Here is a 21,278-nt window from a genome sequence, read left to right on the forward strand (position 1 = left end):
TACAATGTGTCTAAATAGCTTCCTTAATGATATAGATTTTTTGGTTCCTTTAAGATATTTGTTTTATTTTTATTTATGAAATAAAACAAGCATTTCATACCAATAGAATAAAAAATGATTGCACATGAAATTGCAAATCAATATGTACAATTTACTTTTCCTTTTAAATATATAATAAAATTATAATGTAACTTTCTTTTTCTCTCCCCACTATGTTTACCATTAGACTATATGCATATGTATAAATATATATGTATATATAAATTATATATATAATATATAGATATATAGATATAGATATAAAATATATATAGATATACACACACATGTAAATTCATCCTATACATATTTATCTGCTTTTATGCAGATAGCATCTTCTTCAAAGGTCTTGTATAGTTAATTTGGGAAATTATCATAGTCAAAATGACTTTGTTGCTCAAAGTTGTTCTTAAAGCAGTCCATCTGTTACTATACAAAATGACATTAATCAGATTCTTTCAAGCAATCAACAGTGTGAATAAGCAAGTAAGGAGGAAGATTTTGATTTAATAGAACTTTTATTGAGAATAAATTTATCATGCAAAGGAATGCACTTTGAAATTCGAATTATATTTGAAAAGGAGGCTGAAAAAAATCATTGGAATCCCAGCATCCCCCACCCCCTTTAACCCCTTGATGTTTCAGGAGCCCCTGTGTTCATGAAAAAGCACTCTTATTCTATTCCTATTTGAGCTAACCTCTCAGACTGGCATTCTGGGAACTCCTTCTATAAAACACCAGTGGTGCTATGTAGCACTCCTCCTTTCATCTGAAAACAGCCTTCCTCCCCATGTTTATACAGAACATTTTTTGGTTTTGAAACTATCTACCCACAAGCATCTTTCCTTTAAAAAAAATATATCCCACTGAGAAATATGCATTAAAGTTGCTTGCTTGAGCACAGACGTTCACTTCTTCAGGGTGAGATGGCAGGGTCTGGCTATCTCCCTCCACTCAGGCTCCAAGGGGACAACCCTTAAGAACGCTGAGTTTTGCTACAGGTGGGGCACAAGAGCTGGCCCTTTGCCACGATGTAAGCTCGGCCAGTCAATGGTTGCTCACAGCCCTCACAGACAAAGTGCTTTCGGTGCCAGGCCAGATCTTCCACTCGTTGGTAGTCCTCAGAGAATATAATCTGGCAGAACAGAAAAAATAAACCACAAGCATCATTTCAGCTCTTGGGCAGGGAAAAAAGAGCTCACTTTGATTTACAAGAAATAGTGACCTGGTAATACCATAGGCTCAAGAACCTAGACTCTCAGACTATTTAAACAACAAACAAGCAAAGGTCTTTCAGTTTATCCATAAGATACTCAGGAGAGAAATATAGTATTCATTTTTTACAAATAAGCATGGTTTTGCTATATGTGGAAAGTAGAGTTCCTAGCCACATGTGAGAAAGATTTTTCAGTGGTGGACCGAGGTTACTTGCAGTCAACTTAGTTCTTCAAGATATTGTGTGATATTCTTTGGATCAAAACCAAAGGCTAGTTCTAAGGCCTTGTGTTCCCCTGGGCCTGATGGATTAACCCCTGCCCTTATTCCAAGGCATTTATTTCATCTGGGTGAAATAAACCTAACTGCACTGAGTTTGGGGTGCTAGTGACCATCCAGGGCTTGTTCATTGATTAAGAACATATTTGGGTCCCCTTAGGCAGTGATCATCTTAACCTGTGTTAGGGATAGTGGAAACAAAGGAGAAAGCTTGATCTTCGTGTAGGTCAGAATCATGTGGGTATATCATTTCAACTCCCCTCACTATATTCCTGTGTTAGGGACTATTGTGTATGGGAATTATCATCACCTGGTGACTTCCAGCATCAGAACCTTATTTTACTAAGTGTCAGGAGAATGGGAGTGGATTAGGGTCTGGGAAGGATACTTAAGCATTTGTATTCTGGTGAATAAACAGAGCACTTGGAGATCTTGATAGAGTACTTGTCTCTTTTATGCTTGTCTACCACCCCTCCAAAGCTCACCTGGGGAAGATTGAGGGAGTTCAGAAATGGGACTAAACATATGACATCCAGTAAAGGGACTCAATATTCCTGAATACTCAGGTGGCCTTGGAAATGACCTCAGTACTAGAAATCTTGGATAGCTCTGTTTGGAATGGACATAAAACCACAGGGAATAGGAAAAAAGAGTCATGCCAAAAGGGATCATGTTTTATTGAGGTCTCATGAATTAGAGGAAAGAATACTTTATGAGGAGTTAAAATTTTTGGCATTAATATTAGGGATTGATTTTAAACTTGGATAAACCTTTAAACATCTCTGGGTCTCTGTTTGCCAGTCTGTCAAATGGGTTTATGATGCTACCCATTCTAAATCACAGACTTCTTGTGAGGACTCAATGTAATGATTGATCTGACCACACTTAGATGTATATAAAACCCTTTATGACTGTAATAGCTAAGTTATTTTGTTATTTTTTTACTGGTGATTAATGACTTGCTAGCTTCTAGAAGATATATAATTTCTTCTGAGAAGTTAGGATTTAAAAACCCCCACTATTTGGCATTGTAGTTCCCTTCTCCATAAATACCATCTCTTGGACTGAGAGACACTATTATTTTTCCATGGGAAAAAGTCAAGAACCTGGGGCCCCTATATAATTTCTTTGTATCCTTTCCCTACCAACTACTAACAGTGGTTTTGGAGCAGAGGTACAATGCAGTGGTATATGGTCCTCACCCATGTGATCTTAGTAGAACATATGCTCACTGAGAGCAGAGATTAATAAACTTTTGTCTCTATATTCCCATCATAGTTCTTGGAATAGATTAGATATCCAATAAATACTTGTTGAATTGAACTAGATTTAAAGAGGTGACAATGAGAGGAAGAAACAGGAATTTTTGATAAGATGGTCCAAGGAGAATGACTGCATCCCCAGCCACAGACATGGAGAGGTAGTGACATAACCCACAGTCATGGAGAAGGGAATTATTTGGAGGAAGTTCCTGAAGCTTAGACTTCTTTGTGAATACTTCATAAAGGAAAGTGAATCTGACAGCATGGGAAAAATCATGACTATAATCCAGGTCTTGGGCTCATATTACAGTTTAGGTGCTTTTCTAACAATATAATGTTGAAAAAGTCATTTACTATGGGTTTCCTTTTCTGTTGAACAGATGGGTCTGGAGTCCATTCTAACTTGAGCTCTATGACCCTAAGGAACTTGATAATATCCCAGATACATATGGACTCCACAGAGGACTAGTTTTTACAAGAAATAATATCTTTACCTCATCACAACCCTTGCAACGGGGTCGAACACTCTCGCAGTAATGGCGCCCACACAGGGGAGCACCATTTTTCCAGAAGTAGATCAGGTCAACCAGAGGTTCAGAGCACTTGGCACACACAAAGCAGGCAGGATGCCACTGCCTATCATAACCAGCTCTGTCTGCATACACCACAGGGCAGTCTGAGGCAGCGACTTGCTTACAATGCTCGCAGATCTGAAAGCAAAGAAGAGAAAGGGACCCAATGAGTGGATGCATCAATTCAATCACATGCACAAATGTAGCAAACACTAGCAAAAATGTATCATGGACTTTTGCTGAGTATTAGGGGAAATATAAGGGGAAGGAAGAAAACCATGTCAGAGGCAGTAGGATACAGAAAAGTAAGTTCCAGTCAAGAAAATGTCCTCATCACATCACTGACACATATTGTCCCTATGACCCTGAATGAATCACTATGCCTCCGGGTGCCCCCACAGTTCTCTAATACTAATTAGCTTTATAGGCAGAGGGAATTTTCTCATTTACATTTCTCTGTGATAGTGAAATTAATGTCAAAAAATGTCAAAAATCCTTAATGACCAAATTTTCTTGCCTTGATGCATTTTCAATTCATAGTCTAGTTTGGGAAATGAGGCTTAGAAGCATGAGACAATGAACACTTGAAGACAAGATAGATTTAAATGCTAAATAGCATGGTTTTCATCAGTAGTCTCAATTTGAAAAAGAGAGTCCTATGGGTCACATATTTTCTTAGAAAACCACAAATTAGCATTATCTGTGCTATGTTATAGTTTTATTCATTTTATGGAACATTTTCCAGTTACATTTTAATCTATTTCTACCACACTGGGGAGCCTCATTTGAAAAATCTTGTTCAGATAGTTAAGATGACCAATAACTTATTAAGAATAATGTAAAGAGAATAATATAATGGTGTGTTGATCCTTAACACTGTAAAATAATTGATCTCTGAGGTCCTGCTCAATTGTGAGATCCTATGATTTGCTTTACCATACTAGAGAAGGGAAAGAACTCTATGAACTGGGGAAAACAAGGAAGGCCTATCAGAAGTAATAGGACTTGTACTATGGTGGTTGATGGTTGATGTCCTTTCTAATTTAAGAAGACCATGTTATTGATTGATGGCATGACATATACATTATATTGATTAAAGTGAGGAGAATGTTGTGCAAAGACTTCCTTCTCACTGTCTCTTCCAGAACTGTCTACATCCTCTGGCCTATTAGTATAGTAAACAGAGCTACTGGAGATGGGCTGGATACAGTGGAAGACCTTGACAATTTAAATGTGGTCCCTCCCATGTAATTGAGTGACTACCCTATTGCTATGATGTCTGGCACAGTGACATTATGGCATTTTTGGTGACAAATTTGGAACTTCATATTAAAGTTAACCTGTCTCTCAATGGTCTAGGTTCTCAGGGCAGTGATTTTTATGATGCCAGTCTTTTGAGTAAGGGTAAGGGTAAACTATTATTATTTCTTGTAAGAGTAAGGGTAAACTAAACCTGTCATTTAATAGTCTAATCATCAGTATGGTGATGATCTTGTTTATTGTACCTTTCCAATGTCTCTCATATAAATTCTCTTTTCTTAACTCATAAAACCACCACATTTTTTACATCTTCATTTCTTGTCCCCGGACTACTGCAGTAGCCTTCTACTTGCTCTGTTGGCATCAAGTCTATCCCAATACAACAATCCATCCTTCACTCAGCTGCCAAGGTGATTTTCCTAAAGCACAGAACTGACCATTTTACACTCATCACTTCCTGTTGAATAAACTCCAGTGACTCCCTAAATATATCCAGGATTATATTTGTAATTGGCAATTCAGTTCCTTTATAATGTAATCCCTTTCTATGTTTCCACTCTTTGTAGACTTTATTCCTCTCCAGATACACTCTAAGACCCAGATACATTGATCTATTTGTTGTTCCTAGCACAAGACACTTATTCTTCCTTCTCCTGTGCCTTTGAACTGGATCTCCTACTCACCCATGCCTGGAACCTTCTCCTCCTTACCTCATCTCCAGGTTTCCTTCAAGACAGCTCAAATTCTTCCCAATGCCAGAGGCCTTTCTGATCTCTCTCCCCACCCCAATTCCCTTCTCTCTGAGATGATTCTCCATTTACATCAGGGACAGTGAGTGTCCAGCCAGCAGCCATATAAAGTCCATGAAATCATTTGGTCTGGTGTTGCCACTGTACCCTCAAGCAGGACTCAATAAATATAGGAGCTTTTAAGGGTTGAATTAATTAAATACTTCATCAATTATAGCAGGTTAAGTTATTTGTTCTTTTTTTTCAAGACAATGGGCTTAAATGACTTGGCCAAAGTCATACAGCTAGGCAATTATTAAGTGTCTGAAGCTGGATTTGAACTCAGGTACCCCTGACTCCAGGGCCAGTGCTCTAACCCAGGTTAATTTTTAAGTTGATAATTTTGTATGGCCATGAATGAATGATGTTATAAATGCCTAAATGGCACTTGATAGAAAAAAAATTCCCCACTGCTGATTTATTGCCATGCATATCTTGTATGTGCATTGTTATTTGCACACTTTAATTAGAATGTGAGCTACCTGAGGACATAAAACTGGTTTCTAACCATTCTTTGTATTCCCCCAAGATGAGCATCATGCCTAGTACATTGTGTCTAATTAATACTTGATCACTAACTTTCAGATCTATAGTCTCATTTTATTTTATTATCAAGACTGCATTGTGAAGTAGCCATGACAGGTGGCATTAATGTCCATTCTATTAGTGATAAAATCCCACCCGGAAATTCACTTGTGATACCTGTTGACTGATTAATTTCCCTGGAGTTCCTTGGTAGAAAAATTCCCTCTATCAGAAGCAAGTTGGTACCTGTGGGTAACTTAGATCATCAGAAAGTTTTTTAGAACCCTAAGGGCTCAGTGATTTATCAGTCATGTAGCCCACATGTGTTAGGGGCAGGACTTGAACCCATGTCTTCCTGACTCCAAGTCAAGTCAAAAAACATAGTGATAAAATCATAGAGTCTGGATGAATTGAATTCAGATATGACTTCAGACACATTTGCTGTATGACTCTGGGTAAGTCACTTAATCTATTTCTACCTCAGTTTTCTTAGCAATAAAATGGGGATAACTATTCATTTCAGAAGGGTTTTGTGAGAATCAAATGAGATTACATATACATATATATTATACTTATAATAAACATTCATATATATGTATGGAAGCATGTATATATAGTGCTTAGCATATAAATTTTATAAAAAATTCTTAACCCTTAGGGGTGGCTAGGTGGCACAGTGAATAGAGCACTGGCCTTGGAGTCAGGAGTACCTGGGTTCAAATCCAACCTCAGACACTTAATAATTACCTAGCTGTGTGGCCTTGGGCAAGCCACTTAACACCATTGCCTTGAAAAATCTAAAAAAAAAAATTCTTATTCCCAGGGCAGCTAGGTGGTGCCGTGGATATAGCACCAGCCCTGGAGTCAGGAGTACCTGAGTTCAAATCTAGCCTCAGATAATAATTACCTAGCTGTGTGGCCTTGGGCAAGCCTTAACCCCATTGCCTTGCAAAAATCTTAAAAAAAAATTCTTATTCCCTTTCTTCCTACTTCCCTAAAATCATCCTTCATAAAATTCTAATCCAAAGGCTTCCATTTTTTTATGATCAAGAGAAAAATTTTTCTTCCTAATTTGATGTATATATATAAGGTAACTTCTTAATGTAACTGTGTAGGTAAACTTCTTTCAATGGTCTGGAGCTAACCAAAGGTCCTTAGACAAATTATAATAATTGATTTAATTCATTAGTTTTATGATAACCTAGAAATAGCTGGGAAGACCGAGTTGTATGAGCTATTTAGATATAAAAAATACAATTAACATTAAACATTTTATAATTTCCCTGTACTGTATATGTTCAAAAGACACGTGTGACTTATGAGATCTGAATTTCCTTCTCGTGCAAGGAGACCCTGAAGGTCTGGAGGATGACTTTTTAAATAATTAGTCCTGTCTGATCATTCGCAGCCCAGGGGATTTTCCCACTGATTGGGAGTTTGGGTCTGTTGACCTTTGAAGTTATCTTTCATTTGTAAGAGGCTGCTTGTCTATGAAATGGATCAATGGATCGTGCCTCGGAACAAGTTATGCACCCTTTCATTCTGAAAACATCAAGAGTGTTGTGGAAAAGCAAGTCCTAGTATATAACAGCATTACTGGTTAAAGAAGGGAAGGGCAGAGCAATGGGAAAGAGGTGGATTATTTAGAAAAGCTAGACTAAGTGAGTTCATCAACTAACTCCAAATGGGACTTGGGACTTGGGACCACTAGAAGAGTATCTGAAGCTTTTCCCAAAGAAGTGGTAGGTCAAATTCCCAGCATGCCAGGTCATTAGGTAGAACTCTCCAGATCATTTCAACTTTCCTTCCCAGACTTTTCTAAAACAGTAAGTGCTTTAGGACTCCTGTCACACAGACAGGACAGTGAAGAACTGGAATTTGAACCTGGATTTTTCTACCTCTGAATCCAGCTTTTCCTCAACATTACAGTACCAGAGCTGTCCTAGGTGTTATGGAGATTCACTAGAATTAGGAATATTGTCTCTTCCCTGGGGGAGATTTTCTGATCTCTTATTGTATTATCTTGATTTACCTGGCTACTTTAATTCTTCTAGATTCTCTATCTGCTCCTGGTTGCGACTTTCTTGGCCATCCAAGAGAGCTTTATTGCCTCTGCTGCCTTATAATATCTCAACTACAGGCTTTATTTATTCCAGTAGCTTTTAAAACAAACAACCTAATTGCCATTTTATGAAAACAAGATGTACCAAATAATAAGGTCTGTCAGCATATGTCAGGAATTAATTTTCTTTTCTTGCTGATGAGCTGTTTTTCATGTCTCTTTCCTGAGAAATCTTAAGAGATCCCAGAGGGTAATGACTTTTTTGACCCAGAAGAATTGCTGTACCCCCAATTCCTGATTTCAGTTTTGGAGCTGGGATTAGATCGTGACTATTATTTTTAGTTATGAGTTTATAGACATAGGGAAGGGGGAGAGCATATGACCCTATGGCTCTTCTGGCCTCTTCCCCTTAGCATGAGTCTGGCAGAGGATTATTTTTTCTTTCCCCTAAATTCAGTTTTTGTCAAAATGATTTGGTAAAAATGTCTGAATTAGAGATTCTTTTAAATGAAAAATAAACACTTAGGATTCCCCAACTACTTTGAGAATGAGGCAATATTACCTAGCAGAGATCCTCTGGGTTCTTCTTAATGGATAGATAAGAATGATTTATAATTAGCATACCACTTGTTTCCAAAGAACTTAAAATAGTTTGATTACTTACAGAGTTTTTTTTTTTTTAGTTTTTTTGCAAGGCAATGGGGTTAAGTAGCTTGTCCAAGGCCACACAGCTAGGTAATTTTTAAGTATCTGAGGCCGGATTTGAACTCAGGTAAATAAGGAGGTAAATAAGATGTCTATTCCATTTCTTCCTTTCCTTCTTGTTAACTTTTCCTCCTGACTCCAAGGCTGGTGCTCTGTCCACTGTGCCACCTAGGTGCCCTTACTTACAGAGTTTAAGCATTTATCTTCTAATTTTGTCCAGATTGGGGGAAGGGAAGAGAATTAGTACCCACTATGTGTCAGGTACTGTATGATTCCATTTGATCCTCACAACAATAGTGGAAGTTTGTATGATTCTATGTGATGAGGATAAATGAGGGCTGAAGTTATCAAAGAAAGCTTCATGGAAAGACAAAATAAATTTGAGTTAGGGCTTAAAGTTTATTATCCTTATTATACAGTTGAAAAAACTGTGGCAGACAGTGGGTAAATGACTTGTTCAAGGTCACACAGTTAGTAAATGACTGAAGCTGGATTTGAACACAGGTCTTCTTGATTCTAGACCTAGCACTCTATCCACTGTGTGTGACTCTTTTGTCTTATTATTATAAAATTATGGATATGAGAAATGAATTTTTTTAATGGAAAACTTCTGTTCTAAATCCTTCTATATTGTTAAATGCATAGAATCCCAAATGAATATTTTGGAATCTTTCTCTAACAATTCAATTCAATTAGCATTTACAAACAAAGGATCAACAAACAAACAAAAATAAAGACAAAAACAGTTGTGGCTCGAAAGAGAGTTTGGAGAACAAGATGTTTAAAATGATAAATTTCATAATTGGAGAAAATTGAAATTCCTCTGAAAAATAATGATTCTCCTTTTACCCTTGTTAGAATCTGTAGGATTCTCCCAGTGGGAGGAACCAATTTATATTTTATTTCAGGCTGCAGCAAACTAACATGGTTAATAGTTACACATGCTATCATTTTGGCCCAAACTTCACCATTTTAAAGTGATGGATGAGAAAATCCCTCCAGGCTATGGTGGTTTAACACTATAATCCCATTGGTTTGAATGGTCACAAGTCATATCTCCATCACACTTGTTTTTTGGAAACTCCTTATCCAAATGCAAACCCAGACTAATCCAGAGAGGACTGTGAAAATTTCACTATTACAACATAGTAAATATTAACACAAGAGCCTTAAATCTAAGCTCTGGTTTCTTTCCAGTGCAAATACTCACAATTTATTTATAAACACAATCTCCCTATTTCCTCTTATGGTATCATTCACTATCTTCACTTTGCAATCAAATAGATCATCAGGGAGGGGTTTTCCTCCCACTTTTTGATGTTTGAAGTACTTTCCTCCTTCATATTAGGAGTATTTAAGGGTATATGTGTATAATATTGAGGCCTCTTTTATCTCTTATCTCCACTTCTTTGGAAAGGAGAAATGAATTTGTTATTGAACATGATGTTCTCTACCATCAGCAATAAATATGTCAACAGTTTCTAAATTTCTCAAGTCTCTGTATCCTCTCTGTTGCTGGAGGAGAGGAGTAGGCTCCATGTACATTATAGTCATTGAATCTATAATGAGATAATCTGTAGCCTGGTGAACTATAGGGCATGATGGCTCATTGGACTGTTTCCACATATGAAGAAGTAATATGATATAGCAGAAAGAAAACGGAATTTATAGCCTGAGGTCCTGAGTTCAAACCTCTCCTATTCACGAGTTAAGAATTTCTTCTCCCATTAAAAAAAGCAATTGGACTAAATTGAATTTTCCAGCTCTAAATCTATGAGGTTATGGTCCTGGATGGAGTTGTAGAATCCTAATAGCAACTTGGTTCTGCCAAAAAAAAGGTATTGGCTAGGCTGAAAGAAAGGGTAGGATTGAAGGAACCCAGAAAACTAATAATTATTTAAGACTTTCAAGGGTCATTTTAGTAGAATGAGGAGGTAAATAAGATGTCTATTCCATTTCTTCCTTTACTTCTTGTTAACTTTTCCTCCTTCTTTCATCTTAAAGACTAAATGTTGCATTAGTATTTAATGGAATCTGAAAAAAAATTCAAACCCCAGCTCTACCACTTACTTAACTTCTCTGGGTCTCAGTTTTTCTGTTCAATGGGGTTGGGGTAGAACAGGTAATTTTCATAGTCCTTTGCAACTCTAAATCCAATGACATCTTGTTCGTCTCATGGTTGAGGAAATCTGTGTTTTCAAATTTCCAGAGAAGATTCAACAGGAAAGCAAAGAGTTGACTAGCCCATAAACCAAACATTTGCTTGGATAAAGTCCTGGAAGATTCAGTTGCCCACAAGAATGTACCTTAGCAGCAGCCTATTCAAACTCCAGCTAAATTCTCATTTTGTCTGGATTTTCTGCATGCAACCCAGATATTTGGCTGCTAGGATTGGAACAAGGCTGTATTTTGTGACCCTCCCAGCCTTAGAGGGCCCCTGAACATTCATCTACTGAGAGTCTGAGAAATTGGACTCTGTGCATCCTCTGTCCCCATTGTAGAATTCCGGACTAACTTAATGGAACTTTATGAATGGAAAGAATGTCCCAATTTTCCTTTTCCTTCTTTTCCTATTTAGAACCTCCATTTCAAGGTTTTAATGTAATCCTTTGATTTTTACTAAAGACATTCTGAAACAATAAAAATAACCAATAATGGGGATTGAACAAAATTTCGTATTTCTTAGCTGATGTGAGCTTTTAACTGGGGTTATGGAGTAGGAGCATCAAATTAAGAACTGGAAGGGACATTAATGTTCAGCTAGTACTTTCATTGTAGAAATGGGGCTAAGTGACTTGGTCAGGGTCACAAAAGTTAAAAGGGGTAGAAGTGAGATTTGGACCAATTTTCCTAGTGCTTTGTGGAAGAGGGGTGAAATTCTTGGATTAAAGGAATCTGCTTTGGAAACCTGGGAATCTGATTCCTTTGAAAGTATACAGAAAGTCATTTAAACTGAATGAAAATTTTGCCTTAAGTGCTGACAGCACTTTAACCCAGCTCCCTAAGCCTGGGGATTCATCCCTATGAGGTAAAGTCTTGAACTTGTTTAGCCCACCAGTCACAAGACTCTTTAAGATCAACTAAACAGGGATCCATGGCCTATGGAGATAAAGTGGGGGAAGAGATAGGGTAGACAAGTATTCAAAGATTAACTTTTTATCTTTCAAAGAGATGGACTAGAAATTTTCAGAGTTAGCTGTTATTGTTTATTCCGAAATCTTTGGATTTTGGTAGACAATCCTGATATTGATCCCCAGAACTTCCTCCACCTAAACTAGAGGAAAAATTGAAGGTAGGAGGTGTAGGTCAATTCCTTTTAAAGATAAAGTTGATTTAACTGATATATTGGGCAATTAATGCCAATGTGCAGTTAATTTAATGGGGAAATAATGACAATTCAATAAATAATTAATGAATGATGATGGTTAAATTAATAACTGTTTCTTAATGATTTTGCCTTACATAATATATAGTGTTCAGGCACTGTCACTTAATCTTTTCTCCCTTGATTTCTGTCTCTTCTTTAACATGGTATCCAGAAACAAGGGTGGTTTTTCATGGTTTACTCAAAAGAGACAAAGGAAAATTTAATCATTACCCCTACTGAAAAACTCAGAAGGATTTTGTTGTCTCTGGAATTAGGTTGCAACCTTCTCTATCTAGTATTTTAGTTCCCTCACACTCTGAAATAAGCTTCTTTTCCAGGTTGATTACACATTTCTTCCATCAACTTGATCTATGTTTTATTGAAAATGCCTACTAGTCCTTCCTTATATTTGTCATCCTATCTCCTTCCTGTCTCCTTTTGCTCTTTCCTCCTCATCACCTCTTAGAATCTCTGGCTTCTTTTTTTTTTTTAGGTTTTTTTGCAAGGCAAATGGGGTTAAGTGGCTTGCCCAAGGCCACACAGCTAGGTAATTATTAAGTGTCTGAGGCCGGATTTGAACCCAGGTACTCCTGACTCCAAGGCCGGTGCTTTATCCACTACGCCACCTAGCCGCCCCTAGATGTGAGATAATCAAGGTTAAGTGACTTTATCCACTATGCCACCTAGCTGCTCCTTTGGCTTCTTTTGAAACCAGATCAAGTTTTCAATTCTAGGATGCTTAGATTGCAATATAAAAATTAAGTGCAATATATCATATTAATTTTTTATTTGTTTATAGTGTCATAGAATCATGGACAGTGATGGAAGGATTGTGGGTCATTTAGACTAACCCCCATCATTTATGTGCACATGGTTTTCCCAAGAAAGTTCTTAAAGACAGGAAATATCTTGTTTTCTGTCTCTATCCTCGATAATTAGCATTCTGTCTGGCTTGTGTTGGATGCTGTTTGTCTTTCATTCTCAAAAAATATCAGACATCAGGGTAGTGATGACATGACAAACATATAAATTGGATTTGAGGTTGTTCTAAGTCAACAGCCTCACTTTCTCCTCTGAGCCATCTGGGTCTAATGGTCAGATATGAATTGGGAGGACTGGGAGATGGCCCTGGATGGGAGGCAATCAGGGTTAAGTGACATGCCCAAGGTCATGCAGTTGGTAAGTGCCAAGTGCTTGAGGCTAGATTCAAACTCCCATATTCCTAACTACAAGGTCAATGCTCCAACCAATGTGCCATCCCAGTGCACCCCATGTTTATAAATGTTTCTTGAATGAATGAGTAAATAAAGAACTTCAGTTCAGTCTTTAAGTGGGTATATATCACTTAGCTAATTTTTGGCTCTTATAATGTAGATTGGCCAATAAGACATCAGAAGAGGAAGAGGTAGGATAAGATTGTAGCAACTAGACCAGAGAAGTTGACTGGAATGTGGGCATTTAATTGGGACTGATTCGGGAAAAGAAGAGAGCTCAATGAGGATGCTGCTGCTCCCTGAGAATGGGGTGGTCTCAGTGTCGGGTTCCAAGCAAGAGAAGTCCTCACAGAAGGAATTCCAAATAGTCCAAGGATTCCATGGGAAAATCCTTTGGAAATAACAATGTCTTTCTTCTAAGTGACTTTACAAGATAGGAATCTTGTCTTCTTCTTATGGCAGAGGAGCACAGAGCAATTTCATTTGCATCTATTCTATATTCTCAGAATCTAGTTGTAGTCAGTAAAGATTTTTAGGCACTTACTAAGTACCATCCACCATGATAGGCACTAATGATGTTCCATCTGATGCCTCATATATTTTGCCTTCTTCCATACCCAGAATACAATCTCATCTCACCTTCACTTCTATGAATCCCTATCTCTGCTCTCCATGAGCCTCCTACATGAGCTCCTACATGAGCTAAGGTCTCTTCTTGACTTCCCTCTCCTCCCCCCATTCTTCAGTTCCTTCCCCCTAGAAATTAATTTGAATTTATTTTGTATATATCATGGGCTGCTAGATGGCTCAATGGATAGAGCATCAGGTCTGGAGTCAGAAAGAGATGAGTTCAAATCCATTCTCATACATTTATTAGCCGTATATATATATATATATATATATATATATATATATATATATATATATATATATATGTATGTATGTATATATGACTCTTTATAAATCACTTAATCTATCCATTCCTCATCTGTAAAAAATAAGTTGGCAAAGGAAATAGAAAACTACTCTAGTATCTCCACCAAGAAAATCCCCAAAGGGGTCAGGGAGAGTCCAAAACAACTAAACAGCATTATGTTTACCTTTATTTAGTATATTTTACATTGCATACTTCTTGGCTTGTCCTACAGAATGTAGGTACCTTGAAGGCAGGGACTGTTTCACTATGATTTTATGTCTTTAGCAGATAGCTATCTGGCACATAGCAGATGCCCCCAATATGCTCACTGATTCATTGATAGACATTGGTAATACAAGGTGAATAAAGGATACCTTCCTATCCAAAAGAATTGCATTAAATTAGGCAGAAGATCCAGCATCATGATTGATACTGATAGGGTCTCAGTATCTACCTGACAGTAGAGGTTGAGGACATTGGAATGCCTTTGTCTAGGTCCTCTAATTTCAGAACCCTAATGCTTTTTCTGTACCTCACTATCCTGTACCCTTATCAGTCAGCCCACATTTCCTCTGTTTTTTTTTTCTACAAGGTTAACAACAACAACAAAATAGCATTTTACATAATTTAAGGTATATTTATGTGTGTTAACTCATTATATTAAAACAAACCATCATGACTTTTAAAAATACTCTGCTGGGGCAGCTAGGTGGCACAGCGGATAGAGCACCAGCCCGGGAGTCAGGAGGACCTGAGTTCAAATGTGGCCTCAGACACTTAATAATTACCTAGCTGTGTGGGCAATCCACTTAACCCCATCTGCCTTGCAAAAACCTAAAAAAAATACTCTACTGAACTTTAGATACATTGGACAAGATTTGTTGGGTATCTTATCCATCCTTTTATTCTATAAATCCATGTTGCTGTTAAAAAGGACAATTTTCTAATCTAAAAAAGTCAGTCTTACTAGAATAATTCTTTTTTTTTTTTTTTTTGCAAGGCAATGAGGTTAAGTGACTTACCTGAAGTCACACAACTAAGTAATTATTAAGTTGAATTTGAACTCAGGTCCTCCTGACTCCAGGGCTGGTACTCTATTTATTGTGCCACCTAGCTGCCCTACTATGATAATTCTTTTGAATAAATTCAATGCAAAGTTCCCTAGATTTCTTCTCTCTCTCTCCTCTCTCTCTCTCTCTCTCTCTCTCTCTCTCTCTCTCTCTCTCTCTCTGTCTCTTTTTCTCTGTCTCTGTCTCTCTGTCTATCTCTCTCTCTGTCTCTCTCTGTCTCTCTGTCTCTGCCTCCCTCTGTCTCGCTGTCTCTGTCTCTCTGTCTGTCTGTCTGTCTGTCTCTGTCTGTCTATCTCCCTCGCTTTCTCTCTGGCTTTCTCAGTCTCTCTCTGTCTCTGTGTTCTTATGCCTCATTGCCCTGATTAATTCAGTCTTAGTCCTATAGGCCAGGTTGCCTTTCTGACATTTGTTCAACATAGTTTTTCTCATTAGAAGGGCACAGACCCAGAGCACTTAACCTAAAACCACTCCCCCCACCCCCCACCAAACAGTGTTAAGTATAGAGCAAAAAATTAACAGGTGCAAATAAGACTGACAGCACAAAGGCTTCATTGTGGGAGAAATTTAATCCACAAAATAAGGCCCCTCTTAGGCACCAGGCCAGACTGCAGAGGCAGGGACGTCCCCACTTGCACCCACACAAAGGAAGCTAATGTTAACATATAAGAAATAAATAAGAAACAGACAGTTTATTAGAGCATTAAATGCAGTCTCCTACCACTACTGCTCCCCAGCACCAAAGTGTAAACAGGGAGTTACAGAATGAAAATTCTTTGCCATTTGTCTGGAACAAACCATAATAAACTCAAACTTTGAAAAAAGTATTGTCATTCTAGTAGGGGCAAAGGTCAACTAAACTCTCTCTAGTTCAGGTGCTCCCTCTGACATGCAGAGAGCTACGTTCAAATGTCTCAGAAACTCAGTTTCCTAATCTATTATAATGAGAGCCAATAATAGCTAACCTTTCTATCAGGTTGCAAGGTATACAAAAACATGGTGCCTATGTTTTCTTTTTGATGTGAATGAGGGGTAGTGACTAGATGACCTCTAAAGGTCCATCCAGTTCCAATTCTTCAATCTTTTTGTCCTAGAGTTCCAGACTTGACCCTAGAGCCAGAGTTCTGAAGCTGGGATGAACTCCATCACAGCTTTATTTTATTTTCATTAACCTGTAACTGATGTTTAGCATTTCCCTCCACTATAAATATAGTCATATTACACATATTATAAAATAAATTCTGCCAAGCTCTCCATAAGCTTCATTAGACTACCTCAAGTATCCATGGCATTCAAATGGTTAAAAGACCCCTACTTTAGGAGTAAACAAACAAATAAACAAACAAACAAATAGGAAAACCCCAAACAAAATTAAACATGCACATTACCAGGTCAGTGCATCTTGTTTACTAGCAAAATGAATGCCAAGAGATTAGGGGAAATGGCCCTAGATTAATCTCTAAGGATATGAATTCAAATCTCAGTTTTCCTAATTCTGGGCAATTGAATTTTGTGCAAGTCATAGCCTTTCAGATTTCTGTTTTTTCAAGTATAATGTAATTCTCCATCTATGAGCTCCTCCAGGGAGGATGCAGAGAATTTGAAAACTTGATTATTTCTTCGGCCTTCTATCCTATTTGTTCCAACTTTAAGGGCAGTCAGTTGGTGAGAAACAATTGGATTATGAAACAGAGCAATGCAATTGGATCTCTTTTTTTTCTCCTTGGGCCACTGGGCTGCCATTTATTCTTAAACACAACTATAAAGTCATCTCCATTAAGAGCTGAAGGAAAAAAAGCTTAAGTTTTTCAGGTAGGTATGCCTTTTGTCTTAAGATCTCAGGGAAAACAATGCCAGATGAGGTTGATTGTTGGCTTAAAGACTGCCTTAAATGATCACCAAAAAAGTAAGTTTATCTAAAAAAAGATCTCTCAGGAAACTCCTGGGCAAGTATGATAAGGTCAATGCTCCCCAAACCCCTGAAGATTAACATAACACATGTTAAGAGGTTCCTGCTGGAAACTTTAATCCTAATGGTAATAGCTCACAAACATATCATCAGACTGCCCCAGATATCTATGGCATAGAATAGGTTAATGACCCCAGCTCTAGGAGAAAACAAACAAAGAAACAAACAACAAAACCAAACCAAAATAATGCAAAAGCATTGGCAGATCAATGCATCATTTTTTGCTAGCAAAATGAATGGCAAGAGATTCATGGCAAAAAGATCCAGGACTAGGCTCTAAGGATATATATTCAAATTTAGAAAGCATTGTTTTCTCTGAGATTGTGAAGTGCAAAATTGTTATCCTCATTTACAGAATGTACAGGGCTTTGACTGTAGCCTTACAAAGTAAGCAGTGGGAGTTGGGATTGAAATTTAGGTTTTCTGGATGACTAACATCCCATTCAGTGTTCCTTAGAATTACAAGGAGCTTTCCTAATCTTCATAAAAATTCATGTTTCCAAGCAAATTTGGTGAAATGGAGGGTACTTGTGGCAGCCTAGAGAATGCTATTGAGGAACATGCCATGCTTCAAAATAGGGAAAGCTAATCTAGGAGCCACAAGAAGAGGCAAATGGATAGAGATTTGGACCTGAAATCAGAAACACCTGAGCTTGTGTTCAGAGCTGGACACTTAATAGCTATGTGACCTTGAGTAAGTCACTTAGCCTATTTTTACTTTAGTTTCCTCAATTGTAAAGTGGGAGACAGTTGCAAAATAAACCTCTTGGGATTGTAGTAATGATCAAATGAGTTAATATCTTAGTGTTTAGCCCAGGGCTAATCCCTTTCTCTTCCCTTTCCTTCCTTAATCCTTCTTTCCTTCACCAGTATAGCTTGCAGTTCTTAGTTTTTTTTTTGATGTTGTTTCAAGTCAGTTTTTTTTACTTTGATCTTTTGAAATTTTTTTTTAGGTTTTTGCAAGGCAATGGGGTTAAGTGGCTTGCCCAAGGCCACACAGCTAGGTCATTATTAAATTTGAAGCCAAATTTGAACTCAGGTCCTCCTGACTCCAGGGCTGGTGCTCTATCCACTGTATCACCTAGCCACCCCTTACTTTGATCTTTAACCCTCATCAAGTGACTTCTTAATTCATTTTCTGCCATCAGTGTGGTATAATTTGCATATTTGAGATTGATGCTATTTCTCCCTGGTAACTTTAATTCTAGTTTTTGATTCATCCAGCCTGGCATTTCATGTGATAACAATAGGACTAGTGAGGTGGTGCAATGGCTAAAGCATCAACCCTGGGGTCAGGAGGACCTGAGTTCAAATGTGACCTAGACACCTGACAATTTCTAGTTCTGTGACCCTGGGCAAGTCACTTATCCCTAATTATCTTGCATCTAGGACCATCTCTGGATGCTAGGACCCCTGGCCTCAGATGTCTCCAGAGAAGGAAGTGAGGCTGGTGATTTAGCAAAGCATCCCCTCACTCAAATCCAATTCATTTGCTTGTCAGCACCTCACTTCCCATAAGTCACGGTCTTCTTTAAGAATGAAGGCTAAAACATCGGCAGCAGCAACACTATAGAAATAGCACTGGACTTCAAATCACAAGTGTTGGTATGGAGTCTCGGTTCTGACCCTGGGCAGAACATGAAATAATAGACGAGGTGCTGGGCTTCCAGATCAGAAGATCTTCAAATCCTACCTCTGATACTTGCTGGATGACCATGAGAACATTGCTTCATTTTTCTAGACCTAAGTTTCCTTATCTGTAAAATGTAGGTGTTGACCTTGATAACCTCTAAGGCCCTGTCTAGCTTGAAATCTATGAACATTTTTAGCATGATCTAAGACATATGGATCTGTATGTCATGGAACACTATTTTTCTATTAGAAACCAGGAGGGATGGGATTTCAGGGAAGCTTGGAGGGATTTGCATGAACTGATTCTGAGTGAGATGAGCAGAACCAGAACATTGTACACCCTAACAGCAACATGGGGGTGATGATCAACCTTGAAGGACTCGCTTATTCCAACGGTGCAACAATCGGGAACAATTTTGGGCTGTCTGCAAAGGAGAATGCCATCTGTATCCAGATAAGGAGCTGTGGAGTTTGAACAAAGCTCAAGGACTATTCCCTTTAATTTAGAAAAAAACTAGATATCTTATTGTCTGATCTTGTTACCTCTAAGACGTCTCTTCTCTTCTTTAAGGATATGATTTCTCTCTCATCACACCCAATTTGGATCAAGGTACAACATGGAAACAAAGTAAAGACTGACAGATTGCTTTCCTTGGGGGTGGGATGGAGGGAGGGAAGTAAGATTGGGGGGAATTGTAAAACTCAAATAATATCTTTAATAAAAATAAATTTAACAAAAGACATGGATCTGGGGCAAAATGGCTATATTAGTCATGTGACCATAGGACCGCAAATCTTAGCTCTGCTGCTTACTAAATGTGTGATCTTGAAATAGTTTTCAGTTTCATCATTTGTTAAATGAAATGATTGGACTACCAATCAATCAACTTTTATTAAATGCCTCATGTCCTAGTCAATGGAATGAATCAAATTTGTCAAATGGATAGACAACAGGTCATGCTATAATATCCTAAGTGATATAAACTGCTTTGCAAGAATTGCAAAATACTTTCTGATGAAATAGGAGAAATAGTCTATAGTTTATAATTTCTGACAAAAAAGGGAATAGAGAAAGTTCAGTGTTAGGTAAAGTATTGGGCTAGCTCTTAAACACCAATTTCTTTTGCTTCTTGTTACCTCTATGTTTACCTCTTTTGCATTCAAATTATAGTTGCCAAGGGTTCCTTAATTTTTCTGTGTGTCTTTAAAATGGTTGCTGAAAGACACCATCATCCTTAAAGCCCTTGGGGAAATTCAGGGTACCAAGACCACCTCAATGCAAGAGTCAATCTTAGCTACTTTATAGGATGACAGAACTGGAAGAAACCATCCATTTCCAGACCTCCTTGTCTTTTCTCTGTTTATAAACTGTGCCTAGAATATTCTCCTACTTCACCTCTACTCTTAGAAGTCCTGGTCTTTTTCAAGAGTCAGCTCAATTACCACATCTTTCAGGACTTTCCTGATTTCCCCACATGTTAATGTAACCTTCTCAAATTACTTTGTATTTTATTTTAATATATTTTACATTTGCTAATCTATGTACATTCCAGTAGAATATAGCTCTTTGAGCACAAAAATCTCTTTGAGCATTCTGTCTTTGCATCATCAAATGCTTAGTACTTTGCTGTTCACAAAGAAGGTCCTTAATTAAATGTTTATTGAGTCAAGTTGAATCTAACCTGGCCCTTAATTTGAGAGAGAGGAGAGTTTAGGAACCCTAAATGAAACCCCAATAGACAAAATACTTACATATTCCACGTCCTTTGTTGAGTCACCAACACTTCCATTTGTGGTGGGTGGTGTGTTTCCTGCCCCTTCAGATTTTTCCTGTTGCTTTCCCTCCTCTTTGGGTAGGCCACCTTGTCCCGGGAGGGCTACCTCTCCCACTCCGAGGGCATCACTTTTGTATTTCTTGACAAACTCTTCCATCAATTTCACTTCATTTTCCAAAAGGCTGCGACATCGAGAAGGGTCTTGATCATAAATTGGCAGCTGCCTCATCAGTTGTCGCCGACGGAGGAAGGCTCCTTCAGTCCCTGTGACTGGCTGCATTTCTTTTGGAATCAATTCCATATAGTGGATAGCCTGCCAATGAAGAAATAGGACATACTAGAGCCCAGAAAAATCTTTAATTGGCCATTTCAAATAGGCACTAGAAGCCAACCTATCTCCCTGCAAAGAATAATTGGTATTATTATCACTTGGACTATCTCACCCTGTTCAATAGGAACAGGTACTAATAAAAATCATTTTTTATCACTTACCTACTAGAAATTGTGGGTTGTTCTCAGACTGGTCAAGGATCAATTTATAAAGCTTTTCATTTTAGAGTGAGAAGTAATGAAAACCTGCTTCCATTTCTACAATAATGGCTATTGTCAGGCCAGACACATTAAAGTCTAC

The 21,278-nt window shown here is 37.9% G+C and overlaps 1 protein-coding gene across 1 annotated transcript in view; it reads right to left on the bottom strand.

Annotated features, from left to right (window-relative positions):
* Positions 1 to 315: 315 nt before the first annotated feature.
* Positions 316 to 21,278, bottom strand: part of LMCD1 (LIM and cysteine rich domains 1) — a 75,787-nt gene continuing 54,824 nt past the window's right edge. Inside the window, exons 4-6 of the mRNA XM_074198672.1 lie at positions 20,625 to 20,960; positions 3,290 to 3,505; positions 316 to 1,174 (exon numbers count right to left, since the gene is read on the bottom strand). Coding sequence (XP_074054773.1) covers positions 1,016 to 1,174; positions 3,290 to 3,505; positions 20,625 to 20,960 — 711 coding nt within the window. The 3' untranslated portion in view covers positions 316 to 1,015. The remainder of the gene's footprint in view (positions 1,175 to 3,289; positions 3,506 to 20,624; positions 20,961 to 21,278) is intronic.

The sequence above is a fragment of the Macrotis lagotis genome, chromosome 8, assembly GCF_037893015.1.
Source record: "Macrotis lagotis isolate mMagLag1 chromosome 8, bilby.v1.9.chrom.fasta, whole genome shotgun sequence".
In the NCBI taxonomy this organism is placed as follows: domain Eukaryota; kingdom Metazoa; phylum Chordata; class Mammalia; order Peramelemorphia; family Peramelidae; genus Macrotis; species Macrotis lagotis.